Raw genomic sequence first — 19,890 nt, forward strand, 5'->3', positions numbered from 1 at the left:
AGTCAGGAAACGACAGATGTTGGTGAGGATACAGAGAAAGGGGAACCCTCCTACATTGTTGGTGGGAATGTAAGCTGGTGCAGCCACTCTGGAAAACAGTATAGAGGTTCTTCAAAAAGTTAAAAATAGAGCTACCTTATGACCCAGCAATTGCACTACTGGGTATTTACCCCAAAGATACAGATGTAGTGAAAAGAAGGGACACATGCATCCCAATGTTTATAGCAGCAATGTCCACAGTAGCCAAAATATGGGAAGAGCCCAGATGTCCACCGACAGACCAATGGATAAAGAAGATGTAGTGTACGTGTATACACACACACACACACACACACACACACACACACAGGAATACTACTCAGGCACCAAAAAGAATGAAACCTTGCCATTTGCAATGACATGGATGGAACTAAATGGTATTATGCTAAGCAAAATAACAGACAATTATTATGATCCCACTCATATGTAGAATTTAAGAAACACAACAGAGGATCATAGGGGAAGAGAGGAAAAAATAAAACAAGGCAAAATCAGAGAGAGAGACAAATCTTATAAGAGACTCTCAATCACAGGAAACAAACTGAGGGTTGCCAGAGGGGAGGAGTGAGGGGAATGGGGTAACTGGGTGATGGACATTAAGGAGGACACATGATGTAATAAGACTGGGTACTATATAAGACTGATGATTGCTGACCTCTACCTCTGAAACTAATAATAAATTATATGTTAATTAACTGAACTTAAATTTTAAAAAAAGCCTGCTGCTATTAGGCTTTTCAAACTTACCGAAACTACTTACCAAAAATAATAAGAATATAAGTTTTTTTAAAAAAGCAAACCATAACAATGAACTATAAAAGTGGAGTGTGTGTGTGTGTGTGTGTGTGTGTGTGTATATGAGACGGTGCTATGATAGGACTGGGAAGCCACCTGACTGCTTTCCATAATGTCACACATATGTATATAGGGGTGATACATAATGGGTAAGAAAAAAAAAAAACACCCAAGTTCTGACCTGGTATTTTATTTGTGACACATGAATCATTACAAGAAGCAGCAAAGATTAGTAACAAGAAATTTCAACACTGAATAAAAAAATCCTTCATTAACTGTTAATGTTGCTATTGGTGGATACTGTTTGCTAACTTAAAGAACGGCCCTTTATTTCTTGCTAAGCACTTCTTTTCAGATTCCTATCCAGTGAGGCTGGTCAATAAAAAAGAAGTAAAATTACAAAACAATCTGGCAAACTAAAGTCCAATTTCAACACACATAATTAACACTTGAATGTAACTCTTACTGTGTATCCTTCAAGTCTAATTCAGCCACTGCAGTGGCAAAAGGAACAAGTTTATCATGGTGCAGCAGCAGTCGTACAAGGGGCAAAACAGCATCATTTTTATCTCGACAAATTTCACCCAAAATGTAAGCAGCTGAGGCAGATATCGGCTAGAATACAGAAAGGCAGAAAACAAGCACAAAAATCAAGCAAACATGATCACATGTTCAATCACTAGCCTGTATAAGTAGTTCAAGCATATTTATTCACTACTACTGTTGTACAGAATAATATTTAATTTTTTAAAACTTTTCTCAGAGATGAAATTTCAAGCACGTACTGGAATCACAGTACTATGGTTCAGATAAATTAAATATCTATATATTGACTACTTTAATAAAAGTTGATACTCTGAAATCTTTTCCATATCACTTACAGAATTAATTTTAGCCATTTCCTATTAAATCGTACCCTTAAGATTTTTAAAGTACCTGAACATCTGGAGATTTTAGCAGCAAAGTTTTCAAAGGACCATAGTACTCCGAAGGAAGCACATAGTCTTCTGTATAACATATATTTAATCGAAGAGACCCCAGATCATCGGTTTTAGATGACTTGTTTCCATTGTCTCTTGGTTGTAGCAAGTACCTAAAGTAAAAATACAATCAACTTCATGAGATGAGGTAAATAAACAGCTAAGCTATAAAAGAAAACCAAACCAAAAAAGTCAACTTAGTATTTAAGGTTAGGACACTTTGTAAGGAGCCAACTATCAATCTTCAGAGGCTTAACATCTGCTGTATATCAAACTAGAAAGCTATAAATAGATTTTTATCTGGGAAACAAAATGTACAGGTCATACAAAAATTAAGAGCTCAAAGGGGTTGAATGAGAGTTTAATTAGCTTGCAGATTTAGGCAAAGGTAATAAAAAATGAAAGATTTAAAATCCAGTGTATAATCAAAAATAACATCTCACTAACTAAATTTAAGAAAGATACATTTAGCTGAAATAGATAAGACATATCACAAGACGGCATAAGTGATCTTGTTTTAAAGTAAATCTTATATATATAAAAATCTGAACTTATTTTTTAAAAAGTTAGTGATTGAAGGTTTATAAACAGATTTTTATACTATTAAAGGAGAAACAGTGTAACTACACTGAAAATATTTTTATTTGCAGAAATCAGATTTACATGAATTTTTTTTAGGTAAGTAGAAGGCAAAAAATATATATGTACAAATAAAGACAGCTTTAAAATTTTCCAAGAAAAATGTTTAGAAATCAAGAGGAGTTTGTAGGACCAAAATCAGAAATCTAATAGTTATTTTTAAAGACTTTTTATCTTAGAAATTTAACAACACATACAAAAGTAAAAAGAACAGTGTATCTATTGAACCCCCAGGCACCTATCACCTAGCTTTAGTAATCATCAATTCAAGGCTATTGTTTCAGCCATACCTCTCCTCACTCCTCCCAGCCCATTCCTGCATTATTTTAAAGCAATTTCCAGGCGTCTTATAATTTCATCTATAAATATTTCAATATATAACTACATACAATTTTTAAAAATCATTATCCAGTCCGTGTTCAAACTCTCCCAAACTTTATCATGAATACTTTTCTACAGTTTGTTCATATCCAAGGTCTACATATTGTAACTGGTTGATACTTAAGTTTCTTTTAACCTATAGATTCCCTCTACCCCGTAAGAAATCAGGTAGTTAGAATAGAATTTTCCACATTTGGGATTATGATAAATCTATCTCTATCTCCATAACGTCACGTAACATATTTTTTGTCCTCTCTGTACTTCCTGTATATTGGCAGTTAGATCTAGAGGCTTGGTTAGATTCAGATTTGATATGCTGGCAAGAACATTTCGCTGGTAGTGTTGTGTAGTTCCACAAAGAGGCACTAATGTCTGTTTCTCTTTTTGTGATATTAGCAGACACTGATGAGCACCGCCTACAGTCATTAACAGTTACAGAGGATAAAACGATAGTTTTATTTTTTTAAAGATTTTATTTATTTATTTTTGTCAGAGACAGAGAGCACAAGCAGGGGGAGCAGCAGGCAGAAGGAGAAGCAGGCTCTTTGCTGAGCAAGGAGCCCAACGTGGGAGTTGATTCCAGGACCCTGGGATCATGACCTGAGCCGAAGGCAGACAGTCAACTGACTGAGTCACCCAGGTGTCCCAAAATGATAGTTTTAGAATTCTATCATTCCTCCTTTACTTACTACCTGGAATACTTTTTACAAAGTAGTGTCATTAGTTTTGATATTTACTTTTGGTATTTATCACCTATGGCCTCCCCATTACACTAACTTGTTTAAAAACAGAAGTTAGGGAGGGTTTAATAGAGTATTTATTAGTTTCGAGAAAGATACAATTAAAGAAGAAATTATATAGAAATTATATCACTATCTACGAAAGAGGAATCTCTATCTTTAAACACCAGCCTTCAGAATTTCTATTCTCTGATTTGAGAAATAATGTTTTAAAGATTTACCTGAGGAAAAAATTGCATGATAAGCCTATTAGCAAAGGTGACCCAGAAGTACCTCTAAGGAAAAGTCTAGCTGGCTGATCACCAAACATCCTGAAAAGGACATTACTTTAGTCAAGTTCCACAACCTAGTACATGTTTTGCAGGCTTGCAAATTCAGATACCTAGTTTTATCTAAAAGTAAACCTGAACTGCAATGACTGAGCATAGAGACCGGTATATTTAAAGTAGAAAGCCAATTTCTAAGTTTATGAAAAGAAATACAACAGTCAAGCGGTAAAAATACCTGCACTTTTTTTGTGACCAATACATTTTATTATGCAAGCAAATGTTCATTCACAAAAATAGGGTGAAGAGTGGTTATATTAATAATGAATACCCTCAACTCACCACCTCCCCCATGCACTTACCACTCGGCTTCAACAATTACCACTGTTTCCCAGGGTGCTTCATCTATATTTGTCACTGCAACTAATACACTTTTTTTTTTTTTACCTGTTAATACAACCTTTTAATCTATTTGATTAGTACATTTTTTACCTACTGGTAAGCTATTTGGAAAGCTATATTATAGAGGGACTATGGTGAGTACGGAGATACAACACAGAGATCGAGGCAGTCTTAAGAATTCTCAGCTAAGACAAGGAAATAGTAATGCTTCTAGAGCAGAATCTCCTTCCCCCTCGATTGTATTAAATGGGTAGTACCTACCCATGTTTGCCTCTTTGGGATCCTTTCATATTGTTCTAATAGTCCCCTTCCGTTTTAACTAGTGTTTTCCATATATGGTGGAATAGAAATTCTTGTATTATAGTTAGAAATTGGTTCTGCCTCCCTAAGATTGCACTTACCCATCTTAAATCTTAACCAATGTCCCCGTATTCTAGTCAGATTTACAGACTCTGTTTTGGCTTGTTCTATAGGAATTTTACTCAGAAGGCAACTTTACTTCCCTTATCTCCAAATTACTGGAGGAAGGAGTATGCCTTGCCTCTCTTACTCTCATAAAACTACAATACAGCAGCAAAACAGATCTATAATCCTCACATGGCATGTTCTGTGCAGAGGGGTTAGGGCAATGTTATGCCAGTCACTAATTATTATATATGCACTCCTTTAGAATGCCCAGGGACCCCAGAAGGGCTCACTCCTGGGATCATGACCCTGCCTCATTTTTTAAGCTTGTTTCCTTGGGTTTCTTTGGAAAGGTAAGAAATCCTTCTTGGACAGTATCTCATCTGTGTCTACTTGAAAAAACATAAAATTTCAAAATACCCTCAAATCACCACCTCCCCCCCATGACCCTTTAATTTTTTTAAGCAGTATTTTATAAAGCAAGGGGCCACTCAAATCTTTGATTTCAGCTTAAAACAGAGAACATTTCTGAGGGTTTTTAAAAAACATTTTTTATTTATTTGGGAATGAGAGCACGTGTGCACGAGTGGGGGGAAGGGCAAAGGGATGGGAGAGAGAGAAAGTATCTTAAGCAGACTCTACACTGAGCACAGAATCTGACATGGGGCTCAACCTCATGACCCTGAGATCATGACCTCAGCCAATATCAAAAGTTGTACCCTGAAATGACTGAGCTACCCAGGCACCCCAAATATTTCTGAGTTTTAGACATACTCAAAAATATTTATGGGGCAGCTGGGTGGCTCATTTGGTTAAGTGTCTGCCTTCAGCTCAGGCTATGATCCCAGGGTCCTGGAATCGAGCCCTTCATTGGGCTCCCTGCTCAGGGGGGAGTCTACTTCTCTCTCTGTCCCTTTCCCTGACTTGTGCTCTCGCTGTCTCTCAAATAAGTAAACAAAATCTTTAAAAAATATATTTATGCCAATGTACAATTTATTATAATAACTGGTTAAGAGCATAAACTTTGGAGTCAGAATATTTGGTCCAAATCTCAGCTGTGTGACCTTGAGCAAACTGCTCAATCTCTCTGAGCTTGTTTCCTTACCTTATTATTACTCTAAATAAGGGGTAATAATAGTATCTAATTGATTTAATTCTTACAACAACTCTAAGGAGGTTATATAAGTAATAAGCACTTACAAAGGCGCCTGGTACACAGTAAACACTGTGCAGTTGTTATTTATGTAAGATTTATATATAACTGTTACCACTTAAGTATATAAATAAGCTATAGATAAATGTACTTATTAACATAACTACATAAATGTGATATGTTATTTTATAACATTGTTTAAAAAGGCTCTATTTAAACCTTGAAGGATCCCTTGTGGACTAAGTAATCTTTATGAATCAGAGGTAAAGAGAAAACCCTCAAGATTTGTTAAATGAGGATACATGGCCATGCGTAAGGTTCGAAGGATACCAAAAAAAAAAAAAAAAAAAATCAAATATATTTTCTTCACTTTTTGAGTAAAGCATTTCAGTTTGAAGAGTAAGAAAAAGGAAATTAAGAGGAATTATTAACTGAAAGTGGAATTCAGTTGCTCTACATGTATTTTTTTATTCACAATTGGAGAGGCGTAAAAGTAATCCTGATGCTCTCAAGATTCAGCCATTTTGACAGCACCTTAATAGAAAAAAAATCAAGCATTTGAAAATTTTTAACCATAAGGTCTGTATAATTGAAATTAAGGCAGGCAAGTAAAAACTACAATTATTTGTTCATAAAGCTGAAAACCAGCATAATGAAGTAATGTTCAGAAGCTGGGAAGTAACTGTTCAGAGGTAGCTCTACTAACACTTGAATGCTGTTTCTGGTTCCATAAAGATAAGCATTATCAATGGATTTTTACTTAAGATAGGAGATTATAGATAGGTGGAAAAATTAGCAAACTAGACAACCAACTCATTTCAAGTAAAACATTAATCTAGTTTTAAATATGTATAAAGTGCTTACATTGAAAAACCCCAACCACTTGTTTCATTTACTATTTGAATCTTACATTCACCATGAAAATTATAACATGAAAACATGTTTGTATCTATTGTCTTTTTTTTTTTTTAAAGACTTTATTTGTCAGAGAGAGAGAGAACAAGCAGGGAGAGCGGCAGGCAGAGGGAGAAGCAGGCCCTACTGTTTCATAAATGAAACAAGCTGCAAGTGAGGAAGGAGAGAGATCACTGAGCAAGGAGCCCAAAGAAGGACTCGATCACAAGACCCTGGGATCATGACCTGAGGCAAAGACAGATGCTTAACTGATTGAGCTACCCAGGCGCCCCTCTATTATCTTTTCTTAATATCCATTTTTACTTGTTGGATCATTTGGGGGGAAACTGTACCAATCCGTACAATCACACAAAGGTTTTGCACACATTAAGACACTGACATTATGGGGACTGGTGAAATGAGATTGAACTAGACTGCTTCTGAGGTTCTCTTTCTAACATTCCAAACAACGGAATACTGGTATGACAACACAGGATGCAGAAATTCTGTATGTACTGCTCTGGAGGAATGGTGATGACAACAGCAGTCACTGTAATGGTGAGAGCATGAGTTATACCCATGGTCACAGCACTTGCAGCTAGTTTCATTTATGAGGATGAATGCATTTATCCTCTAACAACTCTGGGAGGCAGGTACTATTTGTACTGTCCCCATTTTACAGCCAGAGAAAGGCAAAGCCAAGCAGGTGGAGTAACTTGTCCAAGGTCACACAGGTAGTTATGGCAGAGGTTAAGATTTGTTGTTTTTTTTTTTTTTTAAGATTTTATTTATTTATTCGACAGAGATAGAGACAGCCAGCGAGAGAGGGAACACAAGCAGGGGGAGTGGGAGAGGAAGAAGCAGGCTCATAGCAGAGGAGCCTGATGTGGGGCTCGATCCCATAACGCCGGGTTCACACCCTGAGCCGAAGGCAGACGCCCAACCGCTGTGCCACCCAGGCGCCCCAAGGTTAAGATTTGAACCAAGGCAATTTGGTTACAGAGTCCACACTCTTTATTTATTTATTTAAAGATTTATTTATTTATTTATTGGACACAGAGAGACACAGTGAGAGAGGGAACACCAGCAGGGGGAGTGGGAGAGAGAGAAGCAGGCTTCCCACGGAGCAGGGAGCCTGATGCAGGGCTCGATCCCAGGACCCTGGGATCATGACCTGAGACGAAGGCAGATGCTTAATGACTGAGCCACCCAGACACCCCCAGAGTCCACACTGTTAACCACTGCCAAGGTTCTACAGATATTTACTAAAGTTCTACTACACTGGTAAGTGAGAAAAGCAAGGTACAGGTCAGGGTACAGTATGTGCCCATTTGTAAAGAAGAGAAAAGAAGGCTATATACATATTTGACTACATTCCATAAAATATTTCCAGAAACTCAAAACAGTGACTGCCTCAGAAGAGGGGAAATGATTAGCTGAGCGGCTGGGGCAAGACACAGATTTTTACCTTTTGAACTGTGAACCATGTGAGTATATTACCAATTCAAAAAATCATATAAAATTCTATCATTATAAGGTTAAAGTTAAAATGAGTTACTATCAACACTAACAAGCTACTCTTAACATCTGACAGAAGTTTCAGAATAAAGAATGTAAGTCATTGCTAAGGAAGTGAAAAGCCAAGAAAAGAATGGGGGAAGGACTGGATTATGTTGTAATTTGAGGATAAAATTAAATTGGAACCATTAAAATCTGTTTTTGGGAAGACTATAACAGACAAATACTAACTGGAAATTATGTGAAAAAGGAAAGCAAACTGAAACTCTTCAAACGGCAGGATTACATTACTGATAATTATTCTCTTTCTTACTGCCAAGATTAGAAAGAATATGCCTGAAATTCTGAAGGTAAAGAAAGCCTTTCATGAGTTTTCATGCAGTTACCATCAATCCCACAAGGGGATGCTAAAGCTCTACAAATGACAAAGGAGCCTAAGACTTTAATTTCTGACTTAAAAAGAAAATGGCATTCAGATTTCTATATTTCCTTGTATCTATGGAAGTATAAATGAATTAGGAGATGTTTCTATTCCATGCTGTACAAATTTTTAAAAAAGATTTATTTATTTATTTGAGAGAGAGAGATAGAGACAGTGAGAGACAGGGAGAGAGAGAACAAGCAGGGAGAGGGGGAGATGGAGAAGCGGACTCCATGCTGAGCAGGTAGCCAGAATCTGGGGCTTGATCCCAGGACCCTGGGATCATGACCTGAGCTGAAGGCAGATGCTTAACCGACTGAGCCACCCTGCATGCTGTATAAATTTTAGAATTTACACTTTTGGCTTTAAAATATTTTAAAATAATACTGGCAAAAAAGAAATCTATAGGAATAAACTTAATTTCTGTTTGTTAGTGTTCTTACATCCTGCAAAGGTGGACAAAGTTTTGCCAGATTTGGAGAGCCTGTCTGGAAACAGTCTTACTTAAAATACAAGCCAGGTGGTGCATTTCAGGTTCACTTTGAAGGGTCATGGGAGCCATAACAACTCACTTTTTATTTTGTACCTGTGGCGTGCCATACAATTTTAAAGACTTAACAAACTGAGTGCAGAGATTTTCTTTTTCTTTTCTTTTTTTAATATTTTATTTCTTTGAGAGAGAGAGAGAGAACACGAGCAGCGGGGAGAGGTTGAGAGAGGGGGAGAAGCAGACTCCCCACTGAGCAGGGAGCTCGATGCGGGGCTTGATCCCAGGACCCTGGGATCATGACCTGAGCCAAAGGCAGACATTTAACCAACTGAGTCACCCTGGCACCCCAGGAGATTTTCATTTTAAAATATATGCTACTTTACAGAAAGTGGAAGAAGACATGAAGCGGGGGTGTGACGCCTCAAATGTTTGCCATTTTTCAAAGTAAGTTTAATCTCCCCCCAAAGGTGGGTACATTATTGAAATTATACAAAATGCCACCAGAAAAACCAATAAATCTTAGATCTGTATTAGTAAGAGGTAAAAATATAATAAAAATTTTGAGAGTCTAAGAATCCATCTACAACAGAGTTCAAAATGAAGAATGGCTGACGGTCCACTGGAGAGGCAGGCTCTTTTAAAGACAAATGAGGTTGATGCCCACAGTAAGAAACATCTAAACACCCAGTTCCAATTGCTCCTCCAGGCACCGAAACTGAGTTCTAAATAGTGGCCCTTAGAGGCAAATGACAAAGGCCTGTTTTTTTATGCTCAGCAGAAACCCAAGTCTAGCATGAGGGCTGCTGGGCAACCTACTGGAAGGGGAAGGATAAGCATGCTTGTAAGTGATCGAGACAGAAAAAAATGATAGTTTCACATCAATTCTGCTAAGGAAAATAACATCAGTTTAATGTATGAACATTACATTTTATCTACCATCAGTTTAATGTCACTGTTAAAGACATGAAAAGGTAAGATGATACTGTAATCATGACTGAGCCACCAGAGCACCTCAAGAAAGTCATTTACTGAAACAGCTCAACATCCGGACCCTAGACACACACACATTCACTCATTCACTCATTCACTCATTCATTCATTCATGAGTGGGGGTGGGAGGAGAATCTCAAGCAGACTCCTAGCTGAGCACAGATCTCAATGTGGGGCTTGATGTCACAACCGTGCAATCATGACCAGACTGAAATCATGAGCCGGACACTCAACCAACTGAGCCACCCAGGCATCCTGACCCCAGACATTTAGAAAATAACATCAGGGCCATTCATAGTGCAATTCAGTGGGGTGTGATAAAGGAAAATCACTGGTTAGATCCCATGAACAGTTGATTCCTTCCCATAAACCCTCTGTTTTCAAACATCCACAGTTCCCATCACCATTAATAAGGCTTCTGTACTGCAGATGCTGATCTGTGACCAAGCATCTTCTCACTCGGGCAACTCTTATGTAATGTTTTAAATGATTTTCATTTTCTCCTTAGAGTTAAGATTTCGTTTTTGAACTGAACAATATTCCTAGATGATTCAGTTCTTCTATCTTAGTATTAGAGGTTAAGTCACAAAACCATCAATGTATTTCTATTTCTGCAAAAATAAATTAATAACCAAATCGATTATAATGACTTCTGGCTTATTCCACCTCAAATTTACAAGACCAGTGCTCTAACCCCTGAGCTATGGAGCCTTCTCCTCCACCTCAAATTTAAAAATACGCTTATAGTAAGCATTTATTTGCATGTACAGTATATTAAAGGGGATGACCTACTGTAGAGTTCACTAAAATGGTTTTTCTTACCAGGCTTGATGAGAGGAATCGTTCCTTAACACATTCACAGGAACCTTTATCTCGCCCAGGAAAATATCTTGGACCAGGTTTCCATTGTTCCACAAGTCGATCCTGAAAATTTAAAACTGGCTTTATATTTTGCAAACAATGTTTAAGAGAATGCACGCCACCAGGTAGCTTCAAATCACTTTGATTGTATTATATCATTAATTTTACATGCTTAAAAGTAAGAGATGTTAGCATTGTCATATACCTCACTAACTAAACTAAGAAAACAAAATATTGCAGTAGCTTTTATTTATAAGCACAGAATGTAACTACTTTAAATAGTCTTAAAAAAAGCACTTAAGTTTCTTAATTTCAAAGTCTAGGCTTTATATTAACCCGAAGCAGTAAGAACTAGAGTTACTTTGTTGAATTTGAGAAAAGAAACCAACACAAGTCTATACAGTTTCTTTCTCAATTAGAGCCAGTTAATATGTAAAGATAGGTGATTTAGAAAAATACATTACCTGATCATTCCAAACATGTGACTAATACACCCTTTAGATGAACACACTGTTAACACCACACCTGTACATGCACTTACAGAACCTTCCCCTCCCAAACAGCATAGAGATATAAGACCTAAATAGAACAAACTTCAAACACATGCACCTGTTGAATTATCTTACAAGACTTCTTACCTCACTGAAATTTCTGTTAGACAGCAGATATGTTAAGAAGAATAAAAGAATTATTTCTAAATTGGCTAATATATAATTAATTTTCTATATATTCTTTGCATCCATTATGCTATGATTCAGAAATTTAAAGAGCAATTAAATTTGTGAAAATTAAAAATATAATAAAATAGGTGAAAATTAAATCATCTTTTGTTTTAAATAAATACACCTTGACTACTTCTGCAAAGAAAACAGATTTTGAAAAGGTAATATGAATTTAAATTAGATGCATATTCCTCTAAGTTTCATCAACCAACTTGCTAAAGAGAAGTCTATTAAGCTTGGTTCACCTATTTTTTTTTTTTTTTTAGGATTTTTTCTATTTTGGACTTAGGATTTTCTTTTGGCACCAAAAAAAGCAATTCTGTAAAACTCCAAGACAAATACCTAATTTCTAGCTTTTCAATGTCCTCCTCTTCTACCTGGAACTGGGACTTTCTTGTGTAACTACTGGATCTGGTTACCTGTGAACAAAATATTTTAGTTTACAAAAAATTTTTAAATATTTTTTTCCTACATGAACTTAAAAAACTATCATCCCTAAAATGTTCAGTTGTGTTTATTATAAACAGAGGAAAAAACCTAGGCAATAGTTTCCCCCAAAGCTAAAGATAAAAACGGCTATGGAAGTAGTAGGGAGGTAAGAATAAGGCAGTATAAAAATATCAAAAGCTATCTTGCCTCCATGCCCTCCCTTATCAGCTCCATCTACAGCAACATTAGGTTCACTGACTCACATGTAATCGGTTAGTGGCTCAGAGCAAAAGTGTTCTATTTTGGTGAAGATGCACATGCTAAGAACTGTTTGAAGACTTTCCCACATTTCTCAAGATTATCAATTCTAACCTTACACTTCTTTCTCATATTTTTACCAAAAATGTCAAGGCCACTGGCAGGAATTCCTCAGCTACTGTCCACCTGAACATGTCCATTCTCACACAGGTCTTTCTACTTCATGAGTTTTCTCATTTCTTCTGAACAAGAGATGAGATGATCCTCCTCTTTTCCAAGGCTAGTCCACCCATGCATGACATACAGTAAGCACGCAGTATGCATTCCATCTATTTTAATTACAGCTTTCTTTACCAGCTTTTTCACTTCACTCAAGTCTAAGAAAAATTCTACACTTAAATTATGGTCTTCCTATCTCCTTCCTTTCACAGACAAATATCTCAAAACTGTAATCCATCCTTACAGCCGCCACTTCCTCACACCCACTCACTACAGTAACTCCGTATAATCTGGTTTCCTCACAGATCACCCCTCCAAACGCCTCTCTTAGTCACCAAGTCTGATGGAGAGTCCTTAGTTCTCGTCTTCCTTGACCCCTCTATCAGAACAAGTGAGTACAACTATACCTCCTTTTCCAGAAACACTCTTTTGAGTTTACCCAGGCACTAACCAGGCAACCTCCAGCTCTCTGCTTCTTCCTGTGGGATCTCTTCTTCCTCAGAATCTATAAATATGGGTTTTCTCCATGGTTTTAACTTTTATTTTGCCCTAAGAGCTGTAAAGCGCTGTACCATTCACAAAGTGCTGTCACATCCATTATCTTCTTTGTTCATCAGAATGCTGCTCTGAAGCAGGCAGCGCTAGATTCATTATCCTCATCTTGAAAATGAGGACGTTAAAGGACAGAAATTAAGAAATGTGCTCAAAGCTGAATGCCTAGTAAGTGGCAGAACTGAGCTTCCTCACTTTTCTCCTATATTGTATACCTCTATTCCCTTGGCTTTTTTGACTCTCTGCGAGCAAATCTTGAGTCCTTATCTACAGCCATCACCCATCTTAAGTTTCAGTCATGAACTGCCTATTGGAGGCTTTTCATGTCAGACCTCAAGTTCATTATGTCCCAAACTGAACCACTTCTCTGCTTTCCTTAACTTTTCCCTTATTCCAGATTTGAAACCATGAGGACATCTGACTCCTCCCTTTGTCTTTTCTTCTATAATCAATTTGTTATCCTGCCCTTTACAGCTTCTTTCTCATCTGTCACTTCCTCTCTTTTTCCATGTCACTCTCTTGGATCAGAACCTGCCCCCCCTTCCTTTTTTTTTTTACGCCTAAACTGTAAGAGTCTCGATCTCTGTTCTCTCTCAGCCACTGGCCCACAGATCATGGTTAATTCTTCCCAAAACACTGCATTACTCTTACCACTTCCAGGCTCAAAAATATTCAACAGCTATTCTGTAAGCACGTCAGCCAGGTATTCAAGGCCTTTCATAGTTGGTCGTAGTGTAGCTTTTAAGCTTTGTTCCAATTATTCTCTTATAGAACCCTTCCAGTTAAATCACTATTTGCTACTCTTTGGACATAACTTTCTGCTTTTCTGTCTCTTTGTCTCTGCTCAAAATGTTCTTTCTCTCTAGTACTCCTTTTCCCTAACTTAACTCAGCTGGAGAAGAACTCATCTGACCCCCCCAGTATCTACTGCATTTTCCTGCTGTGTGTATGCATGCGTATGTGTGCTTTGTGTCTCTTGCTTTAGCTGGAGGACAGAGATTGAATCTTATCTTTATAATCGGCTCAACAAAGGGCTTTTTGAATGAATGTTTTAAGGTTTCATAGGTACACTTGGATATAGCAAGCGGGTCAGACCTTGCCTTTCAAAGGGCCATCTGCTTGCTGCAAGTTGCCCCATGTTTTCTGCAGGCTAGATGCAATAGCCATTGATAAACATATAATAGCCAAAGTCCTTAGACAGGAAATGGAAAAGTCTCACATTGGTACCTTTTCTTTCTCCCTTGCCTCCACCCCCACAAGCCTTCCTACGTCAACTTTGGCATTTTCTTCAACCTATGTTTCTTTATTGAAGTACAGTAATCATCTCTAGATGTGCTCTCGCTTGTCTCCACTTTGAATTATCAAGAAAAACACACACGAAAGAGGAAAAAGCACAGAATGTAACTTTTCCCCAAATTTTTCCTACATGTTAATCTCACTTGCAACATGTTCTGAGGTTAGAACACAATCTTTTAGAAATCAAAGATCAACTTTTTTCCTGTAGTTTTCAAATAATATGAAAAAGGATTTCTTTAACAAATGCTCCACAGTAAAGAACTCCAAAGCACTGTATTTTGGGGCAACTTCAAGGCAGCTGAAGATCTCTATGAAAATAAGCATGTGTTGGTAGAGGCAATTAGCTAAAAAGAACTTAATAATAAGGCCTTAATCATGTAGCACTTTATAGTCTCAAAGCATTCTCACATTTGGGCCTCCTAAAAACTCTGTCAGGTAGGGCAGCTAGTGTTTTCTCTTACAAAATTATCCTTTCACAAGATAAACTTAAACATAGTGATTTATACCACATCAACTGGGACAAGAACTCCAACCAAGTGATGTCATACTTACTTTACCAGTTATTTTCAAACAAGAGTTTGGTGGCCACTGTGTGTCAGGTGACAGGCTGGATAAGGTGGGAGGGTGTGTAGAGGAGGGTGTGATGTTAGGGATGACTAGCAAGTAGGTATGGCCCTAGTCCTCCCTACCCCCAAATCAGTTATAGCTCTGCCTTTATTTGTTTTATATACTGGGCCTCTACCACATTACATCATGGTTCTACTGCTCTTGGAGTAGAAATGCTTAGTTGCATTAGTTGATTAAATGATTACTACGGCTATAGTTCAAAAAAAGAAGTAAACCAGCATTCAATATTAAATATTCAATGTCAACATTTATATAAAATAAAAAGTTACCTCAAAATAAAAGATTTCATTAAACTGCGGATTGCTTGTTTTCTTCTTTACTTTTGTCTTCTTTTGGTCATTCCTGTTCCAATGTGGTAGAGTTTTACCTTGTAGAACTTAACAGTACACAATTATAAAACATGCTATTTCCAACCAGGGAGCCTGACCTCCCTTTAGCTGTTACGATGACTCAGGGAAAACTATAGTTTTAAATATTACCTGGGAAAAAATTTGAGGTGTCTCTAAAAAGACTCAAATCAAAGAAAATACAAGTTTGCATATGCGATATATGACAAGATTGTATTTTCTCTCTATGGCTACACTAGATTGACTATCAAGCTTATTTTATATATACAAGCTTATTTTATATCAGAATGGTAAAAGGAAAACAGTGAGATTCAGGGTACCTTTATCTATGCTGAAAAATACATGAGGAACATGAAAAGCATTCTTAACTAAATTTACTTCTTGGGCTTCAGCTATAATATGGCTTTTTAAAAAACTTTTTATTTTGAAATAATTAGAGAAGGTTGCAAAGAAATGTACAGGGAAGGCCCATGCCGTCTTTCCCTAGCCTCTCCCAATTTTAACATCTTATGTGATGATAGTACACTATCAATATTAATAATGACTCTTAAAAACAAATTCATGTGCCAAACAGTTTCCATTTGTATGTTACTAAATGATTACAGTAAAGAATTTGTCTTCAGCTACAGATCATAAACAAAAACAAAAAATAGCTCCACTAGGTTAAACATTTTTATCATACAGAACTAATCCCTCTGACAGCATGAATGTTAAAGGACTAAGTATCTGCTTTCAAATTTAAAACCATCTATAGTAATAACAGTGTAATGTTGTTTAAACACACAGTAAGTACTAGGCATGGTGTTAGATACTTTATCATACAGAACTAATCCCTCTGACAGCATGAATGTTAAAGGACTAAGTATCTGCTTTCAAATTTAAAACCATCTATAGTAATAACAGTGTAATGTTGTTTAAACACACAGTAAGTACTAGGCATGGTGTTAGACACTATATATACCATATATATAGATAGATAATTTATATACGTATATAAATACATTTTTTAAAGTTATTGATGATTTTCTAAAAAATAAAAATACCTATATTGTATACCTGAAACTAATAAAACACTGTATGCTGACTATCCTGGATTTAAGAAAAAAATAATATAAATAAATAAATAAATAAATAAATAAATAAATAAATAAATGGAATACCTAGACAGCCTGAAGTTGGGGAGAAGGGGTGTGTGTGTGTGTGTGTATGTATGTGTTTGGTATGGAGGGAATAGTTTGCTCTTTGTTTCCTGATTTTAAACCTTCAAGCTGTAGGCAAATTTCAGACTAGTCAGGCTCTGAAAGAAATCATAATGAAGTTATAAAATACAAAATATACAAATTGCTGTAGGTTTTTCCATAAATCATCATAAATAATTTAAATCAATGATATGGTGCACTTTACCATGTTCTGGTACTTCAGCAGTCTGTCTACAGCTTGGAATTCTCTCTGTAGAGCACAGATGCCATGAGTAGAAAAGGCATTTTTAGTTCTGAGCTGCTTTCCAGATAAAAATATGGAAACTGCCTTGTGATTCTGGACTAGCATTTCTTAAAACAGGATTTTACCTACATAAAATCTAAGACATTTGAAGGCAGGAAGGCCAATGATGAATGAAGAAGGTCAAGTTTATGTTTTAAAGTACATTTTAACTACTATAAAACTAATGCTGCTCCCCACAGTCTAAGAGTCCAGCAGATCTGAAATGGCAACCACCTTCTTTCTATAAAAACAGGACTTAGTTGTTTGCAGTGTATAACAGAACTCACTAAAGATCTTTCTTTCAAAGCATTCATTACTTTGTGTCATAAATAGCTATTTAGCATTTATTTAAGGATAATTTACGAATCTTAATTTTGTAATTCTTAAGTCACACTTTAAAACTGGAAAATCTAATAATAATTTGCTCTCCTACTCTGAATTCTGAACTCCAGGTTACAAATAGAAGCCAACCACTGATCATTTCAATGTAATGAAGCATCTACTGTCAAAGAAGGAAATTATTTGTTAAGCCCATATACATATTTCGTCTTTAGATCCAGAGATGTTTACATTTCTGGATTAAAATCAGTGTACTTATGGAAAATAAAGGCATGTTTCAAATTGTTTAGAGGTAAAAAAAATTTTTTTTATAATAATTCAATAAACATTACCTACCAATGACATGGATGGAGCTAAAAAGTATTATGCTAAGTGAAATAAGTCAGTCAGAGAAAGACAAATACCACATGATTTCAAACAAACAAATGAGCATAGGGGAAAAAAAAGAGACAAATCAAGAAACACTGACTCTCAACTACAGAGAACAAACTGATGGTTACCAGCAGGGAGCTGGGTGGAGGGATGGGGGAAATAGGTGATGGGGATTAAGGAGGGCACTTGTGATGAGCACTGGGTGTTGCATGGAAGGGCTGAATCACTGTATTGTACACCTGAAACTAATATTACAGTGTATGTTAACTAACTGGAATTTAAATAAAAACTTAAAAAAAATAAACATTACCTAGAAGGGCCCACTAGAGAAACTGTTGCATAAGGATCACAGCTTTGTCCATTTATGAGAGGCAACCCATGGCATGCCATGATGCTAAGGAAGAATAAAAGAAAATCAACATATATTCAAGTTAAACAACATAAAGCATTGTTTTTAAATACAAATTAATATATTCAAGAGTTAAAACTGTTTTCCACAAGTCTGCAGATGTATGCCTATATATCACCTGCCCCAAATACATCTATTTATACTGTGCATTTATTTACTTACGCTGTACCTCTGAAATAGGACTTAAACTACGCCGCCACAATCAGTGCTGGGACTACCAAATAATACGTAACACACATCCCCTCACTAAATATCCAGCAAGGTACATTCTGTGGTTTGATAATATATTAAAACTGCTGTGGCTTCTAAAGAGGAAAAGAATGTGGTGTGAACCTTACAGGAGAAACTACAAACCAAGCTAGATCTATGGCATCACATCCTCTGCTAAAGCATGAATGAGAAACAAGGAAACGACTGTGGTTTCCACTTAAAATCTGATTCATAAATAGAGGGCAAGCCTCCCACAATTCTGTAGCCTTTTATTCTGATTCTCAGTAACAGCTCCTGTATTATTCTGTAGAAAATGTTTCAGAACTTAAAAACCAGCGTCTTCTAATCCACTCTACTGGTATTTAGAGAGGACAAAGAATCTAACTTAAGGGTCTGCTCCTCACATTTTCTCACTAAACACTGACTTCATGAATTTAGCTTAATGTCTAAGGGTCTGCATTTCCTAATGTCTAAGAGAAACTCATGAGAGTTGCTGAAAAGTATTCTTTGTTGAAAGATGTGGGCTATTGAGCAACATCCTTATTTCTCTCTACAACCCACAGACCGTATATGTGGGTGAAGCGCATATGCTGCGCTGCCGAGTAGAGAAAGAAATGATATGACTCATTTCTATTAAATTGGGTATCAAAAATCAAATTTTAAAAATTTCTGAAACTAACCAAAGAAAGCACAGGCCAAGATAATAATTCTGGTTATTAATGTTAGGCTTAGGTACAGTCAAATTTTCCAACTATATACTGTTTGAAACTTAAAATCCTCAGGCTAAATCTCAAAATGATACCTGGTTTTTATATAGCATTTGTAGTTTACCATGTATTTTCACAAAATGTTTCTAATTCCCACAACTGCCTGTGAGAAAAAACACCTTAAAGAAGAAAATAAGGCCCAAAAAGATTATGTGAGACAGTAACAAAATAAGGCTAACATGGTAATACAACTTGTACAAAGTGGGCCAAGACCCAACTTCTACTTTCTTAGTTTCTAAAGTCCAGTGTCTTTCTACATTCCCTATTACACCTGAATTTATTGTATTACTCTCCTTGTAATACCAAATTTATCTCAGGTAAACACTAATTATGAGAAATCTTAATTATAGAAAGTCACTATAATTTTATGAGGTATTAAAAAAAAAAACTGAGAAAAATGCAGTTCATTATACAAAGACTTCTCTAAGAATACTCCACAAAGCAAAAACAATGATGCCCATAAGCCAGAAGAATCTATCAAAATCATCCCAAGTGTTAATTTTTAAATTAAGATAGTTTTAAAATTGTTTTCTGACGAGCTTAATACTACTACACACAAATTATTTTATTTACTGCATGTCATGAAATATTTTTCTAATTACCTAGAATACAACTATTCTTCTAATCAGCAAGTTAAGCAAATTCATATCATAAACCAAGGATGAGCAGAAAACTTATGCTGAAAATGAGCTTACTATACTAAATCATCTTACATTGTTTAAATATGACATTTGATATTAATACATTTTCTAGAAACTGCAAAGAAAATAAATTTAGTCCAAACATGTTTAAAATACAGAATGACCTGAATTTCTTCCTTGAGGTTTTGTTTTGTTTTTAACCAGAAGACAGTGTTAATGTCTATGTACAGCCAAGATGGAGTAACA

At 36.1% G+C, this 19,890-nt stretch overlaps 1 protein-coding gene across 2 annotated transcripts in view; it reads right to left on the reverse strand.

Moving 5' to 3' along the window:
- The window catches only part of RASA2 (RAS p21 protein activator 2), a 117,973-nt gene that overhangs the window by 36,215 nt on the left and 61,868 nt on the right, over positions 1-19,890 (reverse strand). For both annotated transcript variants that reach the window (XM_026497158.4, XM_026497157.4), the window contains exons 6-11: positions 17,928-18,011; positions 15,347-15,419; positions 12,039-12,115; positions 10,936-11,037; positions 1,771-1,927; positions 1,301-1,449 (exon numbers count right to left, since the gene is read on the reverse strand). In XM_026497158.4, the coding sequence (XP_026352943.1) occupies positions 1,301-1,449; positions 1,771-1,927; positions 10,936-11,037; positions 12,039-12,115; positions 15,347-15,419; positions 17,928-18,011 (642 nt within the window). The remainder of the gene's footprint in view (positions 1-1,300; positions 1,450-1,770; positions 1,928-10,935; positions 11,038-12,038; positions 12,116-15,346; positions 15,420-17,927; positions 18,012-19,890) is intronic.

This window comes from Ursus arctos, unplaced genomic scaffold (genome assembly GCF_023065955.2).
Source record: "Ursus arctos isolate Adak ecotype North America unplaced genomic scaffold, UrsArc2.0 scaffold_20, whole genome shotgun sequence".
Lineage (NCBI taxonomy): Eukaryota > Metazoa > Chordata > Mammalia > Carnivora > Ursidae > Ursus > Ursus arctos.